This window comes from Schistocerca serialis, chromosome 6, assembly GCF_023864345.2.
Source record: "Schistocerca serialis cubense isolate TAMUIC-IGC-003099 chromosome 6, iqSchSeri2.2, whole genome shotgun sequence".
In the NCBI taxonomy this organism is placed as follows: Eukaryota; Metazoa; Arthropoda; class Insecta; order Orthoptera; family Acrididae; genus Schistocerca; species Schistocerca serialis.
Genome location: NC_064643.1, coordinates 484,035,281 through 484,056,965, shown reverse-complemented (window position 1 = coordinate 484,056,965; position 21,685 = coordinate 484,035,281). Strand labels below are relative to the sequence as shown.

Here is a 21,685-nt window from a genome sequence, read left to right as displayed (position 1 = left end):
TGTGACTTCTTCATTTTTTCATGTAACTCAAGAATCCTAAATAATTTTGTGCTACAATATTTAACTAGAATTTTATGCTCTGTCTTGAAGAATCAACTTTGACAGAATTTAGCTCAATTTTTCACCTCTGGCCCTATATCTTTTTTTTTTTTTTTTTTTCTAATTTATATCCCACTCACCATGTTAGCTCTATGGTGTATTGTGACTGTAAATAGCAAGGAAACCACTTCTAAGGGGAAAGGAGATTGGGGGAGGGGGGGGGGGAGATAATGTGATATCTAACCAAGTGTTAGTAAGTCTTTGCTGAAAGTATTCATCTGGAATGTAGCCTTGCACATAAGTGTGAAAGGCAGATGAGAAATAGTACAGGCAAGGAGAGAATAAAAGCTTTTCACATATAGGAATGCACTGAAGATTAGGTGGGTAAATCAAATAAGTAATGAGGAAGTAATAAACTTAATTGTGAGAAATGAACGTTATAACACAACTAGACTAAAAGAAGTGATCACTTGACAGGACTTACTCTGAAGCATCAAACAATCAGCAATTAGGCAATCAAGGGAGAGGGGGGGAGGAGAGAGGGGGGGGGGGGGGAGTGGGCAGAGGGACAGGAGGAGTTGGTGTAAATAAAATCTGTAAAGGGAGACTAAAACTTGACTACAGTAAGCAGCTTTAAGCAGATGGAGATGGAGGGTGCAGTTGTTGTGCAGAAATGAAAAGACCCGCACACTATAAAACAGTGGAAAAAACAAATAAATGCAGAGGTTTCACCTCGTACTTATTAAAATGATTAAATTATTGCATTTAATCAAGATCAATTATCTGAGTGACATAATCTTTTAGGGTGCATCAAAGAAAATATTTGTCGTGAAAGTTCACTTTGCTTATTGCATCTGAGCTGAAAGTTTTCCAACAAATTTTAAGTTATAGCAAACAGTCAAATGGTATCAACCTAATACGATGTCAAAATTCTGACACAAAATGAAAATGCAAGTTCTAAATTGCATGATCGTATAACGGCATCACTCAATTCATTTGATATTCTGACACTGCTTCAAACTTATTTACAATCTTGGTCTTTTTAGAACATACCACTACCAAACGGATTTGGCTGGAGAAAACAATGTACGCCAGAAGCTATTTTTATCTTATCTTACCTAAAGCTAATGTCTTTGTAAGATATGTGACAGGGAAGATTTAAACGATTATAATCCAAATTCCATCCTGACTTCCGTTTTTAAAATATTTGGGAAGGTAATATATTAAAAAATAGTGTCATACTGAAGCAGGAACAGTTTATTTAGTACACTATAGTTTGGATTACAGTAAGTTTGCTTAACAGAATTAACAGAAAATTGTAAATGAGGAAAATAAACCATCAACAGCCAGCCGAAATGGCCGTGCGGTTCTAGGCGCTACAGTCTGGAACCGCGTGACCGCTACGGTCGCAGGTTCGAATCCTGCCTCGGGCATGGATGTATGTGATGTCCTTATGTTAGTTAGGTTTAAGTAGTTCTAAGTTCTAGGGGACTGATGACCACAGCAGTTAAGTCCCATAGTGCTCAGAGCCATTTGAACCATTTTAAATCTTCAACTGAGTCCCACACATCTCACTTTAAGTCAACTCTTATTCATTACACATACTAGTGTAAAGAAGAGTTGGTACTTTTTGTAGATGAAGCATGTTCTACAACTAGATTCCAGATTTTCACGTAATTGCATGTTCGTTTCCTTTGCTCTTACACAAGAGGAAAGCAAAAATGTTCATCAGCTGTGCTCTGCCAGCATTGATATACTTCATTTAATTGAGACATATTTCATTATAATTACTTGTTTTCACAGATTTTAACTTCATGTTGCATGGTAAAAGCTGAAGACAGAAAATAAATTATCTCTAAAAATCACTTTTTAATGCAACTGTTCTGTGGCCCCCGAGCGGCACTCAGGGACCACAGCACAGTTGCAACATCTGAGGATGGGCTTATTGGAGCCTGAAACCAGTCGTGATGATAAAAGAAATTTGCAACTGAAGCGGTATTTTCAACATCTGGTATTTTATAAATGTTTTGATAAAAAAATCTACATCTTTTAAAGCAGATACAATAGCAATACTCTGTGTAGCGCTGTAGTAGCAACTAAGCTGTGTGGGACTTCATGTGCTTCAAGATTGGCAGTAAGGCAAACAATGGACTTGGAGCCCTAACTTTTTGTAATTCTAGTGATGTCTACCAATTCAGAACTATGGAGTGCATGTGCCAAGAAAAGTTTGCCAGGTAGTACTTTTTAACAGTACACACTGTCTGTGTTCATAATGCTCCAAAATTATCACCTAAGTTAAAATGCATTTTTCTACGTTGAATGTGCAACAAGCAGATCACTTACTCTGTTAAGTCCCAGCTTCAACAACATATACTTGGTTACATACACAAAAAGAACAAAGCAGTGCATCATGTAAGAAGCAAATGTTGTTGCTGTAGCTACAGGACTTCCACTCTACAAATGAATTTTCCCAAGGACAGTGTTCTGCTATGACTTCTGCAAACATACCATGGTACAAACTTCAAGTGTCTAAATATTCCATGTTTCTGCAAAAGTGCAGAGGGCAACAGATTCTTGATGAATCATGGTTAAGGAGTATTTGTTTAGATTTTTGCTAGCAGGAGGCTCTGAGTAATGTATGGTGCTATGTAAGTAATCACCATATACATACAGCCGTCAATGAAACAACTTATGTATGTGGACATTTCACTGGCGATCCTATTGTTGACAAACTATATGGAGAATAAATCAGAGCCGTTATTGATATCCTGCAAATTATCGGCTGCTTTCTACGACAGCAGAAAATTTAGGAAGTATTTAGTTGTTCATTGGGTTCAAAACGAATGATGAGATAGGATACTTTGGTAACCAGCAAAAATGGGCATTTTAGTAACCAGATCTGACTGTAAATTATTTCTTTAATTGGCACATCATAGTCTTTCAAAACAAAAAAATGAACTGTCTTGATGTACTTTACATGTTTATGGCACATATCAATGTGTGTCAAGATAATATAATAGGCTCTGGTGTAAGCCAAAAGCTGGTTTCAGATGAAGTTATTGTTTATGTTAAATACACTGCCTGACAAAAAAGTGAAACACCCCAAAGTGGTGGAGGAAATGAAATTAAACTTCACAGGTTGCAACTGTATATGACGCAATTTCAGTAATTACAATATCGAGCCAAATCTATGAAGAACTTGGCTTTATGAGCCCACTTATCAGTCCGATGTTGCAACCTCCTCTTGGGCTGCGTGCATGCCCTGATTCAGTTGAGAAGGGTGTCACAATGCCTTGTATCTTCTCCAGCGTCTCACAACCATTGTAACTGGTCACTGATATTCTGGGTACTGGCACTGGGTCAGAGTTGACATCTGAGTTGTTTCCACACATGTTCAAGTAGATACGTATCTGGGGCTCTTGCTAACCACAGGAGTACCTCAACATCACACACACAGTTCTTAGGGACACTTGACATGTGTGGATGAGCATTGTCCTCTTGAAACTGGCACTATGATAATGTCACATAAGAGGTGACACATGAAGATGCAGTATGCTTGTGATGTACTGTTGTGCTGTCCGAGTTTCCTGAATCACTATCACCCACGACCTGGCATCATGCTCAATGGCTCCCCAGACAATGATGCCAGGAGTGACACCACAGTGCCTTTCCAAAACATTGGAAGAACAGGACTTCTCCCAAAGTTGCTGCCATACTCATCAATGATGGTCATCCAGGGCAGTTCAGAACTTTGATTCAGCTCTGAACACAATATGACCCCATCATCAGCAGTCAATGCTGCTGATTTCCAGCCAATGCTGCTGATTTCCAGCCTATGGTGCAGGATAACACAGAATGTTCCAAAACGTTCATTACTTGTTCTTAGATGGAAAGAACAGATGTTAAGGAATTATGATGTGCTTTGTGTACAATGTAACTATCCTCCCTTATGGTGATCAGACATCGTCAACTGGAATATTGACGATGAATAAGTCTGCCCTCAAGTTCCTGTGGAGTCCTAACGTTGGGACACTGTCACACCCAAATGCCCAACAAATCTGGATGGAGTGCGATTCAACCAGCTGGCAAAATGGAGATCCACAATGAGGTCCTTTTGAAACTCTGTCAGACATTGTCAACTCTCACTTGAATGTGTGGGACTTAATGTCATTTGGAGTGATTATTCAACATCTGATGCTGATCACATCACTTACAGTCTATTAGGGCCGGTAATAACAATAAACATGAACAACACTAATGCTCTCTGGTGGCCATTACAGAGAACTGCAACTGTAATCATTTACATACACATCGATAGCGAATACTGTACGGAGTTACATTGCTATCTGATCATGTCTTCTACGCACTTCACTTTTTATATCAGGCAGTTTATTTAATAAAATATTTGCATTATATTACATATTTTGCATGTTGATATTACATAATAAACCAGGCTCTAGTTATAATTAATCTTGTTAGAGGGATTTTCAGAAAAAAATATTACTGATGTTCTTCAGAGAAATAGCATGTGGTTCTCAATACACAGGGTCTCATTTAATCTTAAGGAACTCAAAATATTCAGTCATGTGAGGGGGGGGGGGGGGGGGGACACGAACTAATTAACAACAATCATGAACAGGTGTCAGTAAACACAGAACAATACTCAAAAGAAATATTCCTTCAAGAAAACAATAAAACTGTGATGCAGAACTGCTTTCTGGAGGCAAAATACTTAATATCTATCATACACTCATATATAAGCACATGAAACAATCCTGTCTTTTAGAACTATCAGTTCCTTCCTTTGAGATGAGAGAGGGATAGGATTGGAAGGTTTAAAAGCCTGGGCAGGTCATTTAGACTCCAGGATGTGAGGAACCAAAAGTTGTGAGGACAATGGGTGACAAAGATTAAGACAGGATGTATACACAGACAAGGAAAAAAAAAGAAAAAATTCCAGATTTAACAGTTAATAATGCACTTCTTCCCATGTGAAAATACACTTCTTCCAAGGTGAAAAATACACTTTTTCCATGATAAGTGACAGTATACTTTCCCTTGGAGCTGTAAAAATATCAATTCTTTGAATGGTAAAGGTTTTATACACCAGAATGGAACTTCAGAAAACGAAAACTCAGGGAAAAATAAGAAAACAAAGAATGTATTGGAAAGAACTGTGATGTGCAGCAACATTTATGCTGCGATTTTCATATTATGGTACTTTGCATATTTTTGTATTTGTATTATGAAAGTGTGGATTCCAAACAGCATGTTAAGTTTCCAAAACATTCAAATCGAGATTAAAATGCCACTCATGTCACATGATCTCACTAGCTAATGACAGCAGATATTTAGAGCATGGGGGACATGACATAGTCAGCCAATAGCAACATCACTATTAAATAGTGTGAACGCACAAACAGGGAAAGTTAATGGTTTAAATTAATGTACATAGTGTAGCTACAAGAAAAGTTAAGCTTTCACATATAACATTGGTCTTTTTTGCACGTGTTACACTTTAAGATATATCACACAAATGTGACAGTAAAATTTAAAATAATGACATTAATGTGAGACCTTAACTTTTCCCAGCGAATCAAATGTTCAAATAACTTACAGGTTTGCTGCCAGGCTGACGTCGTTGAACACCACTGATATTTCCACAGGAGCACACCCTGCCATTCTCAAGGCACAAATGCGCACTTGTGCCTTGAGAATGGCAGGGTGTGCTCCTGTCAAAATATTGGCGGTGTTCGATGACATCACCCGGCAGCAAACCCGTAAGTTATTTGAACAATGACATTAATGTCTGGTCTTCTGGGCTCAGATTTCTTTGAAGTGGCTAGTCCTTAATGAGTTAAAATTTAAATGAGAGTCAAAGGCTCTGTGATTTATGAAATTCATTGCACTTTCACACACGTAACATAATTCATCTTGTGTAAAAGAAAATTTACTTTGAAACTAATGCTTTTCAAAGCACCATTTGCAATATTTTCCTGCAACCTGTTAGAAATAGCTTTGTTTCCGCAGTCACCAGAGAGTGCCAGAAAACAGAAGTTACTGCGCTTGGGCAGCTATGTTGACACAGGAAGCCAATATGCTCATAGATACATAAAATTAAGAGATCTTACATGACATCCTAAAAGAAATAGGATACTCAAACAGCATAGAAATTTTGTAAACCATACTAAATTGCATAATTTGGCTTAAAGTGCAAATTCATATGTCCAGATTCACAATGAAGTAGGCCCCAACCTGATATTAAGCTTTTCAGTGCAGTTTTTAGGATGCAAATTTTCTTGGAGTACCAGTACTGTATTATCTCATGTTTGGGTCTTTATTATGGCATAATGCCATATGTGCCAGAAGATGAAAATGTGCACTTGAAATTCAGTGAACAGTTGAAACTAGCCAATAGTGCCGAATGAAACACTTTGTTTCTAATAAATTGACTGCCTCTGGGGAAAGATTAATAAAAACCACGTTTGTTTAGCAAATTGACAAAAATAGCTTCATTGTTCAACAAGGTGACTGACTGCCAAAACTGTGGAAGTAAAATCAGAAAATTGAACCTAATAACATACGTAAGCCTTCCGTGATTACACGAATGTATTTTAATTGACTTGATAGCTCCCAACCACAGAAATCAATTTTGTTTTCATTTGACGTGAGAAGTGTACACGAAGAGGAAACAGCAAAACCACTAAATGTAAACACAGCTTACATGGAGACTAAACCCCTCTCCACTACAGCCCAGACTGCTATGTGCATGTGCTAATCTGGCAGCCTGGGTGCGCAAGAAAAATTTTTCTGGGTAGTATCTGGCTGCTTGTTGCTACTGCTGATGCAGCAAATAGTCACATCTAAAGTGGCCGGAAACAGGAAGATGTACTGTCCACACGCAACTCAACTGTGCATGTGCGTTAGCCTATGGGCAACTGCTCAAACGAACTTAATGTAAACAGCTGTGACATCACACTTTCGGCAGCAGTTTATTGATATGAAGTATTCCATAGTCTTCATGCTAAAGCCTTTGGCACATTTTGCTGTTTATCCCTTCTTACCAGTGAAAATTACAAACATTTCACTGAAGACTAAAAAAACGAAAAATTCCTGGGATTCTAAAAAGTTCCCAGGTTTTTCCCGATTTTCTCCCGGATGAAAAAATTCCAGGGTTTTCCCAGATTTCCCAATTGTCCCAGACCATAAACACCCTGAAAGTTCATGGCAACGATCTGCGTCTTTCTTCTCCAAGGAAGGAATTGATACTTCCAAATAGTAAGATATTGTCATGTACTTTTTTAAAGTATCTATTGTTGATATTAAATAGTTCGCCTTCTGAAAGTAAATACTACCTAGAAATTCTGTCTCATAATTTTATATAGTATAATGTTTCAATTATCAGGGATGACCTCATAAAAATAGACTCTAAGAGAGCTTCTCCAACAGCTAAGTCCAGAAACTTTTGCTCTTTGCCTAATTGCTAGTTTAGAAATGAACAGCGTAATATACAGGGTCTTAGGTGTATAAGTGCAAACATTGTGATCATTGGTACTTTAACGTATACCCACTTCCGTGTATTAGCTGTTTCTTCTCTGTGTCTAACAGCCTTTCTACAAACATGTCAAATAATTTACTATCTGATGTTTCCTGCATGGTCATAACTGCAACACAAAATGGACTATGCCTTTAAGTATCAACTAACTGTTTTGTGTCAATGCGTCCACACTTCAACACCCGACCTGCTGCCCAAGGGAAAATAAGCATTAATGATTTCCTCTTGCCACATGTACTTGGAGATACTAACCAATCTAAAATTATACTACTCCTAATGGTTCCCATTATTAGTCTGCAAAATGAAGAAAATACTGATGTAATATTGTTCAGTACAGAGTCCTCAAACACCAATAAAAATATCTGCACTTACACCCCTAACACACCGTACTTTGCATTCTAAAAATCATGAGTTACAGCATAATTTTCTGGGGTAACTTTATAGAAAGAAGTATTTTTTAGACTAAAGTATGTAATGCGAATTGTATGTGAAATTGAATACACAGCCAATAGAGAAACAAAACAGGTCTTTACCAAATTTGTGTAATTATTGTCTACTATTCTCATCTTTTATGTTATTATTAAATGTGTGACTGTTCTTTATTTTGACTTTACTGCAGGAGTCTTTACATAGGCACAGTGGGCAACACCATACTCAGCCTTTGGTGAACAGAGATAACTAACATTTTCTGTAGTCAGTCACCAGTGAGACATAATTACATAAAATAAGATCATACAGTGGAAACTTCCGGTTTGACATATCAACAATGTAAGGAAAAGATAGACTGCTACTTGTCATAAATATGATATGTTAAGTTGCAGACAGGCCACAGTCTTTTCTAACAAAGGCTGTGACTGAAAGCTAATGTGCAAGTGTCTTTTAGCTGTGCCTGTCTGCAACTAAACATGCCATCTTTATGGTAAGTAGCCATCTATCTTTTCCGTATACTGTTATACAAAGTAAAATTTATTTGAATCACTGCAGTAGTTATTTAACTTGCAATTTTAGCATTCAGTTTAGAGTCCCTTGAAGTTACTGTAAATAAGAAATCTTAGCAAGACAAAGTTGATAATTGTGAATGCATTTTGTGAAAATAAATGTACATTTACTGAAATCTAAACACCATAGTGTCACCTTTGTCATTTCAACTGTCGCAAGTACACAGTTGTTCATCAAATGATAAAAAAAGATATTATCGGGCATTGAAGTGAGTAATGTGTGTTACAAGTCTTGTAGTATGTGCTTTTTCACAGAGTTCAGCGTTCTAAATGTACCTTCATATTTCTTATGAAATGTATCGTTAATAATCCAGCACAGTTAAAAGGAAACATTACCTTCATTACTCATCAATAAGGTCAGCTTTGGCCCAGAAAGTACACAAAACAGCCCGAAAATGTTTGCTCACTTGTCAAAAAACATAAAATATCTTGACAGGTACCAATGAACACTTTTAACTTTAAATGTAACTAGTTCTTTTGGACAATTCATCCAATCCTGACTTTTTGACTCCAAAAATCTAGCACGGGTAACACAGAAACAAAGGTAATTACCTCGGTTGTACCTTAAATTTTACTACTGTCAGGAATAAGGTCAGAGAATTATATGCGAATTTTTATTAAACTGTAGAGAGTGTGCTACTTACTAAGCTGTACATAGCCATCACAAATAAATCATGTCTACACAGGGTGTTTCAGAGTTCGACAGCAAAACTTCAGGAACCAATTCCTCATATAACAAGAAGAGAACAAGTTTGGTAAATGCTTACCTCAAGAGAGCATGTCTTGGGCTTGAGCTTGGGCTCTAAAATGCATATTTTGCGAGATGTGAGCACTTGTTCAATAGAAGAGATGTTTTTTACAGTAACAAATATCAGCAAGTGCGCATAGCTCTTAAGATATGCATTTTAGAATCCATATTGCATTTTAGAGCCCATATTTACTGGACAGTTTTCCACACTAGTTCCTCTCAAATTATGGAAAGTAAAGAGCTTTGCAGTAAAATATTTCTTCTTGTTATACGAGGAATCCATTCATGAAGTTTTGCATTGAGTTCTGAAACACTCTATACAGAAATATATTCATAACCATATAGTTAGTAAGCTGACTCCTGTTACATCAATTTGATATACGTAAGGCACTTACATGTGGAATTAACAAATTTAATAACTGGAAGGAAACAGCATTTCCAGTACAGATTTGGCACTTTTCATAGCTTTTGTTTCAGGCTTATATTTCCTGTATACAACTGTAACTCTTTTCCTAGTAATTTGAATGCTGCTGCACAGATAATATCTTACTGAATCTACCTCTTGTGTCCTTAAGCATTTCACACTTACCTTGGATCTATATATATCCACACACTGTTCTAAACTTCGACAAATTTGTGGTTCCTCTTTATCTTCATCAAGAGATGTCTTATTCACTGTTGTTTCTGTAACTGCAATATCTTGCTGTGCCTGTTGACATGTTGGAGATACTTCAGTTATAGGTTTAAGCTCTTGTGGTGGTGGTTGCTGCTGCTGCTGTTCCTGATGATCTGTCTGAACTGATTTGTGCTCAGTGTTAATTGCAATGAGTTCTTCACGAGATGGGACCTCCACCCAACCTATCAATAATAAACAAAAAAGAAGTCAGTTATAGATACACAACATAATCAATAAGTGTAACAGATAGTGATTATGAGTAGAAAGTGCTAAAGTGCAACTAAATATTATATAATTTTAAGAGAAAAATTGGGTACAATATTATTGTACCTTGTATGGCTTGCACATCACTGGCAGAGCAGTAGACATCCCAACATTATAGCACAACTATGAAGGCAGAAAAAACTATGCTAAACATATACATGCATTGTCACTAACTTTAAGTGGTGTGCAACTGCAAATGTCTAAACCAAAGTTCTTTTCTGAGAAAGTGGCATTGAACCCCTTTATATGCAAATATAATTTAAATATGGATACAGTTTTTTCATATGAGGTGAGGGAAGCTGAGTTCAAAATATCAACATGACCACTGCAGACTTGATTTTCCACAATTTTGCTAAATCACAATAAGTACCTGGTTATATAGCTTACTCAATTATACTTTCTCTATCACTGCCAAAGAAGTTGGTTCTTCATCTGGTAACCTACATACCTGCCAACGAAGCTTTAGATATAAAAATGATTCTAAAACGGAGATTTCCTATTACAGTTACACTATAATTTCAGAGAGTTAATTCTAAGGCAGGATTATTCATAATACTGGAATGTAGGAGAGATAAGCTGCTGACACACTCATTCTACTGAATAAAACTACCACATTTATGCACAAATGTGGTCAAAAAGTAAGGAGAACATTGTTTTATAAAAACACTCACAAACTTACCGGCTTCAAGCATTGGACGCATACGATCGAAAGCATGGCCATGACTGTAACTCCTGTGCCTGCGTTCCCTGTCACTGGCCCGGTCAGATACCAGCATTTGCTCCCGAATATCCTCCTCACTCTCAAAGAAAACAAACTTTACAGCAAGTGCTAACAGCAGGATAAGAATGACAATGTGGTCAGCACTCACAGTCAGCCACCTGGAACATGCAACATTACAGTCCTAAAAATTTCAAGCTAGCTTTATCCAATATAAATTACAAATCAGCAAACAGTATGTCATTATAGATTACAGTTATAGCAATATGAACAGCTATGTCAAAATTTCCTTTGGCAAATATGACATGTTGTTTTACATATATAAGAAAGAAAAATCGTTTATACTGAAACCGTATCATTCATATTCAATTAAACAGTTCGTATATCATCTGACACATGCAGTAAATGATCTCTTCTATATCCTACTAAATTTCACATACAGTTTCTTTCAAATCATTAACCGGCTTTTTCAATCATATCACACATACAAAAATGTCAAAAGCTGTTAAGTTAAATGTATTCCCTGATGAAACTGTAGATCAGCCTAAAAATAAGAAGTTACAAAGCACTCTTCAAAACAAAATGAGCTGAGTGAATATTTTTCTTTCTTTAATTTCTACACCTTCCATTGGCCACTGTCAATTAAGGATAGTAAATAAAAGTCTAATTACCAGGTAACAGTAGAACTAGGCACAAGTTATTACAATAACAGGAGTCACTAGCCATTGGAATCTAGGTTCCCTCATGTCTCAATAAAAAAGACTAAAACAAACAGAAACTGTAACTTTTCTTTAAGAACATAAAAAAAAATCTTGTTTACAGAACTTGGAGAATTTTGTAAATATTGTGTATTTGTAGATGGGTCACTGAAAAATATATAATTTCACTAGTGTATCCAACAGAAACAAGTACACATGACTCAGTTACGTGCAATGTACTTTACAGTCGTTCAGTTTTGGTGTGCACTAACATGTAGATGAATACATTTTGAATGTTAACAGATACCATTATTCTTCCATAGTGAATGTAAGTGAACTGCTACATGTGATTCAAATCTCTTTTTAATTACCAGTTCTCTAGGAACAATTCTAACATTATCAAATTTTCTGTTATGTATTGAAATTCATTTCACATTTGTCATCACTGAAACTTACCTAAGCAGGTACTCGCGGATAGAGGATGCTGTGAAGTCATCAGTATGGTTGTAGACAGCAGTAGAAGAGACAGAAGTAGTGGGGGAAACCACCAATGGCAGGGATGTTCCTGGGACTCCCACAGAAGGTACACTGCTTGTATCGTCGCCGCCAAGTCCCCACCGACTAAGAGCATAAGAAAACAAATGGTGGCTCATAGTGGGTACGACCCAACACCTTTGGAACACACAAATAGAACGACATCTGACAGGAAGTGTGACCCTGCCCTCAGACCTGTAACTTCCTGTTCTGGCTTTGACAGTGCTTACGTCATCACGGCACTATCCTCTCATCTTTCAAATACGTAAAAATGCGCCTGTCATTACATAAGCAAATGCGGATGTCATTGAAATTACCTTAGTTAACTAATACGTCTCTGTACTTATATTTGTAGACAATTGAATAATCTGAATATAATCTTCTGATAACATTTATAGGAAAATATTTTTGATATTAGATAAGTAATATTTAACAAAGCTAAAGAAAAAAGGAAAATATTAAGTGCTGACCCACTACCAAATAACGAGTCTTTGCTTAAATAAATGCACAGCAGAGAAATTCATTTTCTACAATGATTGATATGGAGAACCATGTTCTAAAATACTGCCCTAAATATGCGATGACATTTCAAAAATTCAAACTGTACTACAGCAGTAGGTAAAGAGTGAATGAAATAAAAAATGGAAATGCCAGAAGGTATTATTACCTTAAACTTTGGCTGTTGCTACACACTTTATGTATACTTAACCAAACAGAGAAAAATTTTACTGCACCAGTTTTAAAATTACATTCCACTCTTAAGGATGCTGTGAAAATGTTTCATGAAACAGTGACATGAACTCAAAATTTTATCCAGTTATAAACACATTTGGGACACTATAAAAACAAATAACACACCGCTGTCAAGTTCACAGGACAAAGCATGCATTGTGTAACACTATATGCAGCACAAAATGGAAGAGAATGTGAAGCAGCAGTCAAGGACTAATACCTTGGGACCACAAATAGCTATTCCTTCACTCAAGAATAATTTCAAAAGCCATTAAAAGAAGGAAACAGGTTGCTTCAAAGACTGGCCAGCCTTCACCTCAACTTATCTGTTATGGTAACAAAGCTGTGAATGAATATATGGAATACATTGCTATTTGTGACCTATGAGAAAGATATGTGACATGAAATGTTTAAAAAATGGTTACTATGCTACATAACTGCAAAATGCAAAGAATATTCTAGGTCAATATGTAATAGAAATGATACAGTTTCACATTTATATCTTTACATTTCCATTCGCATAATTTTACAAATTCAGCTTCCAAATGTAAGTATTTGCCCTTGTAATTTGCCAGTTGGTTAGCTGAATTTTCCTATGATGGAACTTTACATCAGTGATATGTTACTGCACACTCTGATGATATCAAGAAACACGGTGATATAAACTGAGGCTTTCAAACCTTTTGGGACAAATAATGTGAAGAAATAAAGTGAAGCATTATGTTTGACCATATAGTGATACTTCGTTTAAAGCAATAAATTCTTTGTCTACACCACATAGCATCCGAAAAGTCTGGTGTCCAAAGATAATATCTTAACATATCTATAATGCTGAATAAATTGTACATACCTATGAGCATGAACCAGTACAAGACCTGCAGACATGATCACCTTGACTCTCTGCACCACTGGATTTGGTTTTTCCTCCTGGAGCACATGGCGCACTATAGCTGAGCGTTCCTGCCAAGCAGGCCTGCCGTGCTTACCAGCTCGTGATAACTGTTGGCAGGATGATGAATTAAATATTGCCACAATATATAAAGTAAGTAAAATGGTCAAAACAGGGAAAAATTTCAGAAAGAAAAAATAAAGTTAAATGATGGCAAAAGTAAAAGAAATTAAAAATTTGATTCTTATTCCTCTAAGCAATGAATAGTCTGCGGATAACCCTCTTCCAGATTACAATACATTCACTGAATGCAACAAATATCAAGGAAATGTCCCTTTTAAAAAAATATGATTATCCTAAAATACATATTTAAGGTCAGGTTCTGAGACTCGCAGTTCACAGGTATATGAAATTAGATATTCTAGAAATTACTTGATCTGGCAATGAGTCTACTTACCTCTAAGATAAGAGAAAGGCATGCTGGATAGAATGTCATGAAGACAATGTAATTAACAATGACAGACATGCAAGCAAAACAACACAGGACCTCCAGTCTGCGAACACCTGCAATAGTAATTTGTCTTTAAGAAATTTTCTTAATAAAATTTATTTAAAACATGAGGTTATGCAAAAAACACATTAAATTATAATTCCAAACTCCTATTTCTGTACATGACAGAAGTAAAATTTTGTTCTTTGTTGAAGTCATTCATTTCCAGTCTGTTATGTTTTTCCTAAGAACTGCTAAAACGTAAATGCCATCTGGAGGAATTAACATGCTAACTTCGATTCTAACTACTATAAAGATATGGATCTTATTGCTTAGAAAGTGGAATATTGAATCTGAAGCATGTTATACACATACAATAATTTGTGCACTATGGATTATCTTCATTTTTGACAAAGGTGCACTTAATAAGCACTGAAATTGTGAATAAATTGACTGTTTCATTATATGCAGTTCATAATTACCCATAGAGCCAGAATTTTACTTCTATATAGTCTACAATATTATTAAACTATTTACTAAACATATTCATCTGATCAAATTGACAAAACTGCAGCAAGTGTATTTTGAAGCTTTACTGTGTACTTTTGATGCATTACCTGAGAGAGTCCCAACACCAATGACAAGCGCCTCAACAAGTGTGTCCAGTGTGAGGGCAGGTCCCAGAGTTGCCATCCCCCGAGCAATATTACGTCGCACTTCTTCTGTGTTGCTAGCGCTAAGTGCTAACTGTGCCAGAGCACTTGCTTTAGATAGATCGATCAGCAATAGAAAGAAAAATAACGCATCTCTGCAAAGAATAAATAAGCGATTATTGTAGTTTTTGACTTGAAGTTAAATGACAGAGAAAACTGATTCATATGATTCAACTTTCTAACGCTAGTCTGTCCTAGTGCTACCATGTGCAAAGTCAACCATATTCACAATTATAAATAATGTATTGAAACTGCACAATAAAAATGTCAGTGAATTTCATGTAACAACAAGAAAGAAAACAAAAGAAGTATAAAAAATTTTAAGTTGGAGTGGATATACTCACAAAGTTTGCAGGTTATGATAGCATTTGAGGAGGAGGCAAATAAGTGTGTCACACATGTACAGTTTCCACAAACTGAGGGAAAAGGGATACACATAAAAATACAGAATGAGGCAAGGATGTCCAAAGAATTGTAAGACACCCATACTTCTGGTCTGCTACATTTACAAGGGATTAAGACTTAACACTACTTATAGGTACAGTTCTAGAGGAGTTGAAAGAAACCATGAATGATAGAACCGTGTGAAAAACAGAAACAGGAAACGAAAAACTGGAGAACAAAAGCTGGAAAAGATACCGTAATAACCAAGCAAGAAAAGCAGTGTATTTTGTTAGACAAATGTGACAACGAAACAGTATTTAAGACAAAGTTCTGTTATAGTGTTGTGAACATTTGTACATGAAACAGAAGATTCATGTGACTCATATATAAAAAAGGTGAACCTTTCCTTGATGCTATGGGTAAAAGTAAATTCTTGAAATGAGAATTATGAGAGTGGTCTGATGAGTATGGTAAATTTCCAATAAAGAATAGAATATTTTTTCTGCCTCTAAGGTTGGTAAGCTTGATTATTCCAAGGATCATAGAAAGAATTTCAACAATGTACAGCATACACTTCATTGTTGTCAGTCATCTGAATTGGTCAGTGTGTTGACTGGGATTGAAAAAATAAATAAAGAAAATAAAAAGTTTATTGCTGTGATTAAACATTTTCATTTGATGGGTTGGGCTGCTACACAAAACAAAACAGAACTAGATGAAGTTCATGTGGACTCTGTACCACCATCAAAAAGCATTTATTTTTGGATTTATGAATTTTAAGCTTGGGCAGATGAGCACCAAAGACAAACCATGCTCCACTCATGCAACTGATGTCACCACAAAGGAAACCATCGGCAAAATCCAAGAAATGGTAATGCATGGCCACTGAATAAAAATTTGAGAGATTGGTTAAGACTGTATGCATCTCAACTGAGTGAGAGCATTATATCCTGCAAGGAGAACTGGCTATGAAGAAGCTGTGTGTGAGGTGGGTGCCGTGATTGCTCACAGTCAATAAAAAGTGGATCTAGCACGACATTTCAACATAATGCCTGGCAATGTTTAATCACAATCTGCAACATTTCCTGCACTTACTAGTTACATCACTACACCAATTAAAATGACAGTCGAAACAATGGACAAAGGCTGTTGAATGTGCACTGAAGTAGTAAAATACAATTTTGTCAGTTGGTAAGGTGATGGCCACAATTTTTGGGTGTCCCCAAGGAACCATCCCCATAAATTACTTGTAGAAAGGCTGAACCATAACTGGGCCCTATTGCACTTCATTGTTAGATCATCTGAAACTTGCATTGGCTGAAAAAAGACCAAGGTTGGCACACAAAAAAGTGCTCTTTCACAAAAATAATAGACCATTCAACACATGAGCGATAATAATGGCAAAAGTGAATGAATTAGGCTTTGAATTGGTTCCTCTTACTCCCTATTCATCAGACTTAGCCCCCATTGACTTCTTGCTGTTCACTAACTTGAAAGTTTGGCTTGCTGGGAAGAAATTTTCATCAAATGAGGAAGTGATAGTGGCACTCAATGAGTATTTTGCATTGGCAGAACCTATTGTCCAATGGCAAGAAAACGCTGGAGGATCACTGGATCAAGTGCATAACCTCCCCTTCTCCCCCCCCCCTCTCTCTCTCTCTCTCTCTCTCTCTCTCTCTCTCTCTCTGTCTGTCTCTCTCTCTCTCTCTCTCTCTCTCTCTATCTCTCTCTCTCTCTCTCTATCTCTATCTCATGCATGGCGCACGTGCCCCACACTTCCTTTATTAACAGTTACTGTTTTTATGAGAGAAAGTAAAGTTTCAGAGTCGGTTGCTTGGAGAAGAATAAGCACACTTCTATACTTCTTTTGTTATGATTAAAGAACTGTGGCTCACAGTCAATAGTAAAACATGGAAATAAATTTCCAAAGAGTTTGGATTCAATACCCAGTCAGAGTCGCACAACTTTTTGTAATACACATTAAACTAGTAAAGCACTGTGATGGTCAAACAAACCTTCAGGTTGATGACAGCTTTACTTTTAACCTTCTTTCAGACATATTACAGATGACTGCAATTACTTTTTTCAGTAATTCCTATAAACTTAGTTTGCATGCACACTACATACTGTATGAGTTTTTCAGAAATCCATTACTGGTCCAATTAATGTAACAATGCTGTCCTATGCACTGAAAGTAGAACACATGAAATCAAAATGTCTTAATTCTTCTTTATCTTCATTCCTTAGCCAAAGTAAAGAACACAAGTGTTACTTCTTTTTGTTTCCCCTTGTGCAGAAGGAACTTTTAATATGGATAACTTGTTGATCTTATCAGTTCCTATTTTCTTTACTGATAAGAAAATTGACACAATAGGCACTCTCAGGACTTCTAGTAAATGCCTCAATGTACATACAGCAATCTCAGAATAAATTGGCATTTACATAAATAAAACATTCATACTCAGGGCCTGCATCTGAGAAAGATTTATTACCACTAACTTTTATTCTCACTTACACAGAGAAACCATGAAGGTACAAAAACATCTGAAGTACAGTAGTTTAAAAAAAAGCAGTAAAAGACAGCACTAAAAAAATATGGATATAAATCATATAGAGGCAGTGCATGCACAATTACCACAACAAACAACAATCACCATCAACAGAAGCAAACAGAAAAAAACCAGCAAAGAACTGAATAGCAGCTATTGTTTTAAACATGCAAGGTAAGAGGATAGCTTAAGGCTGCTTGAAATCTCCAAGCAAATCTGCCACAGTAGCAGACCAAACAGAAGATCATGCTCAGTAAAACAAAACAAAAATTCAGAATCTTTCCCCCAAACATTTAATCTATTGTTTCAATAACTTCAAATGGAATACACTGTTTTTAATCATAGCTCAATCACAAAAAAAAAAAATCAAGAAACAGGAGACAATGAAAGACCTGAGCATCATCTCATGTACTTCCAGTTAACAGTGAATGTGTAAGGTGCTTTTGGTATTTTGAATAACAGCATTATCAACATCAAGCACTAATAATCTTATAATTCAGTTTAAATGAGGTTAAGAGAGAAAGATTTATGATAACTTTATTGAAGGAACTGCCCAAGTTCAGCTTGAGATATGAAAACCATGAAATACTGAAAGCAGACTGGTTAGAACAGGATTTGATGGCTAAAATTTCTGGTTACAGGTCCAGCACTTGACCATCTTGTAAGAGCACCTACAGACTTTGTACCAGATATCTAAATCATGATAACTTACTTGAGATCAGATATATCACTGTGAAGAACATTGATGACACTTGTGCTGAATACAAAACTGGAGAAGACAGTAAAGAGTCCGGCAATACCTGAAACAAGACACAATTTTCCCCTGTAAATAGCAGGAATTCACCATGTTAAAAATATTATAGTTTGGATTTTACACAGTAAGTCCTTTCCATGCAAAACTTCTTTGTAAAACTGTGATCTCGATGGACAAATATTTCAAATGTTTAAAAAGAAAATAATGATACATAATGCCAAACATATAAAAAAAATCCTTATCTGGTAGTCTTTCTTGATCTCACAAGAGACCAGAGAATTTGTCCCATACCCTATTGAAGCAGGTCACTGCTTTGCTCACTAAACCAGCAAAATATTTTTTCAGTCAACATCACAACTTCTTTATTTTAATTTTCTTTTCTAAGACTATATAAAACATATGTACAGACAACACAGTGGTGTTATATAATACTGTGGTCACCCTACACAATAGTGTTTGATCCTCTGGGCCCTATTCTACAACACTTTGGCATGCAGTCAAGAGATAGACGGCATTTGATGTCTGTGTACAGTCGCATAATTTTCTTAGACAATGAGGAGGTGGTTAGTGAGCTTTAAGCTGTCACTCAATGACATTCCAATGTGTCCGACTAGGTTGATATCTGGTAAATTTGATGACTAGAGCTTCAAGTACCCTTAAACATCATTCTCTTGGAACCACAGTTGCAGGTTTCAAACCTTACGATAAGAACTATTAGATGTTAAGCACATAAAATCTTTATGGCTGAAGATTGCTGTAATTACATCGGTTTTATTAGTTTTGGACTATTCAACTAACAGACTAATGAACAAGTCAAAACCTATGTTTATGATACCATACTGCCTGAACCGGATTGTACAAATGGAAATGTCATGTCGCTAGGGCGTATCGTCGGGTAAGCCTGTCAGCTAGTGCAAGTCTTTTGAGTTGACGCCATTTCGGCGTCTTGCATGTCGATGGGGACGAGATGATGATGATAGAGACAACACGACACCCAGTCCCTGAGTGGAGAAAATCTCCGACCCAGCTGGGAATCGAACCCACACCCCTTGGCATGACACTTTGTCGCACTGACCACTCAGCTATGGGGGCGGACACTGGATTGTACAATAACACAATTTTGCAAGGTTGATTCAGTGGCACATGTGGATACTGTCTGAAAATTCTACTGTAAAACAGTTAATAATAAAGAAATAATAAATTAAAAAGTCAGGCATTATGCTGAAGTTTTGCTACATGAACAGTGAAAATGTAGTAAGTGATATATATATATATATATATATATATATATATATATATATATATATATATAGGGAAACATTCCACGTAGGAAATATTATCTAAAAACAAAGATGATGTGACTTACCAAATGAAAGTGCTGGCAGGTCGACAGACACACAAACAAACACAAACATACACACAAAATTCAAGCTTTCGCAACAAACTGTTGCCTCATCAGGAAAGAGGGAAGGAGTCATTAAGGTAAGTCTTTCCGCTCCCGGGATTGGAATGACTCCTTACCCTCTCCCTTAAAACCCACTTCCTTTCGTCTTTCCCTCCCTTCCCTCTTTCCTGATGAGGCAACAGTTTGTTGCGAAAGCTTGAATTTTGTGTGTATGTTTGTGTGTCTGTCGACCTGCCAGCACTTTCATTTGGTAAGTCACATCATCTTTGTTTTTATATATATATATATATATATATAATTTTTCCCACGTGGAATGTTTCCTTCCATATATATATATATATATATATATATATATATATATATATATATATATATATATATATATTATTGTGTGTGTGTGTAGGGGGGGGTTATTGACCAGCAAAAGTTTCAAGGGTGTTTGAAAGTGTGTGTTTTGTCAGAAGTTGCTAAGTGCTCTCACTCTCAAATACTGGATGTATACAATCTGTATAATTTCTATGTTGTGAATTAGGCTACCTCAAGACATGTATTCAGTTTCTTAATTTAATACTTGACTTACTGTCTTACATCTTTAATGTAAGATTATCTCTCTTAATAAGTAGAGTATGACAGCATCTTAAATTTTTGAATCCATTCAATAATTACATGAAACACCGAAAAACAAATTTTTGTTGTCCCTGGAAGCCAGCTGGGAATAGGTGACATTTTAGACACTCTTCTTCCACCCCTTAAATCTGTCTTAAATCTGTCTCAGGTCGCTAGCAGTGGGTGAAGGGGAGGTTACACTGCTTTTGGTGCCCATTTCCCCCACCTGTGCATTCTCTGGATGACCAATAAATAGCAAACCAACCCACTGCTGAAGAATATATAGGGTGTAATGGATATAAGTGCCGATATTTTTATATGTGATACCATAATATGTACACACAGCAGTGTGAGAGTTGTTTTTTCTCTGCATCGAACAGTCTTCCTGCAAACATGTCACAAATTTACTACCTGATGTTTTCTGCATGGTCGTAACCACACCATTAAGTGGACTATGCCTTTCTGATTAGACCAACCATTTTGCATTCAGTCCATGTTTCGTCACCTGTCCTGGTGCCCAAGGGGAAATTAAGCATTAATGCCTTGCTCTTGTCACGTGTACTTGGAGGTACTAACCAACATAAAAACATACTATATCTAATTATTAGTCTGAAAATGATATAAATATTGATGTAATATTGTTCAGTATACTGTCCTCAGAGAGAATAAAATGTATACGTAGGTATAAATGGTACCACAGAAAATTAAAGAGATGTTTCGTTCAGTAAAAGACTGCCTCGTGTTGAGGGTATTTTGCATGTTTACAAGAAAGTGACGAAAATTGTGCAGAACAGACGTATCCTAGTCTGTACTAAACATATACATTATAATACGTTTAGAAACGTGGAAAAGTCAAATGCGAAAAACTTCTTGTACTTCGACTTACTGGGCCTCAGTTAAAAAAAAAAAAAATCGGATATGCACTCGTAAATT

General features: G+C 36.3%; 1 protein-coding gene across 2 annotated transcripts in view; it reads right to left on the bottom strand.

Moving 5' to 3' along the window:
* Positions 1-21,685, bottom strand: part of LOC126484009 (3-hydroxy-3-methylglutaryl-coenzyme A reductase) — a 405,549-nt gene that overhangs the window by 16,373 nt on the left and 367,491 nt on the right. For both annotated transcript variants that reach the window (XM_050107329.1, XM_050107330.1), the window contains 7 exons: positions 18,700-18,787; positions 14,959-15,149; positions 14,309-14,415; positions 13,813-13,961; positions 12,153-12,317; positions 10,960-11,159; positions 9,930-10,198 (listed from right to left, as the gene is read on the bottom strand). In XM_050107329.1, coding sequence (XP_049963286.1) covers positions 9,930-10,198; positions 10,960-11,159; positions 12,153-12,317; positions 13,813-13,961; positions 14,309-14,415; positions 14,959-15,149; positions 18,700-18,787 — 1,169 coding nt within the window. The remainder of the gene's footprint in view (positions 1-9,929; positions 10,199-10,959; positions 11,160-12,152; positions 12,318-13,812; positions 13,962-14,308; positions 14,416-14,958; positions 15,150-18,699; positions 18,788-21,685) is intronic.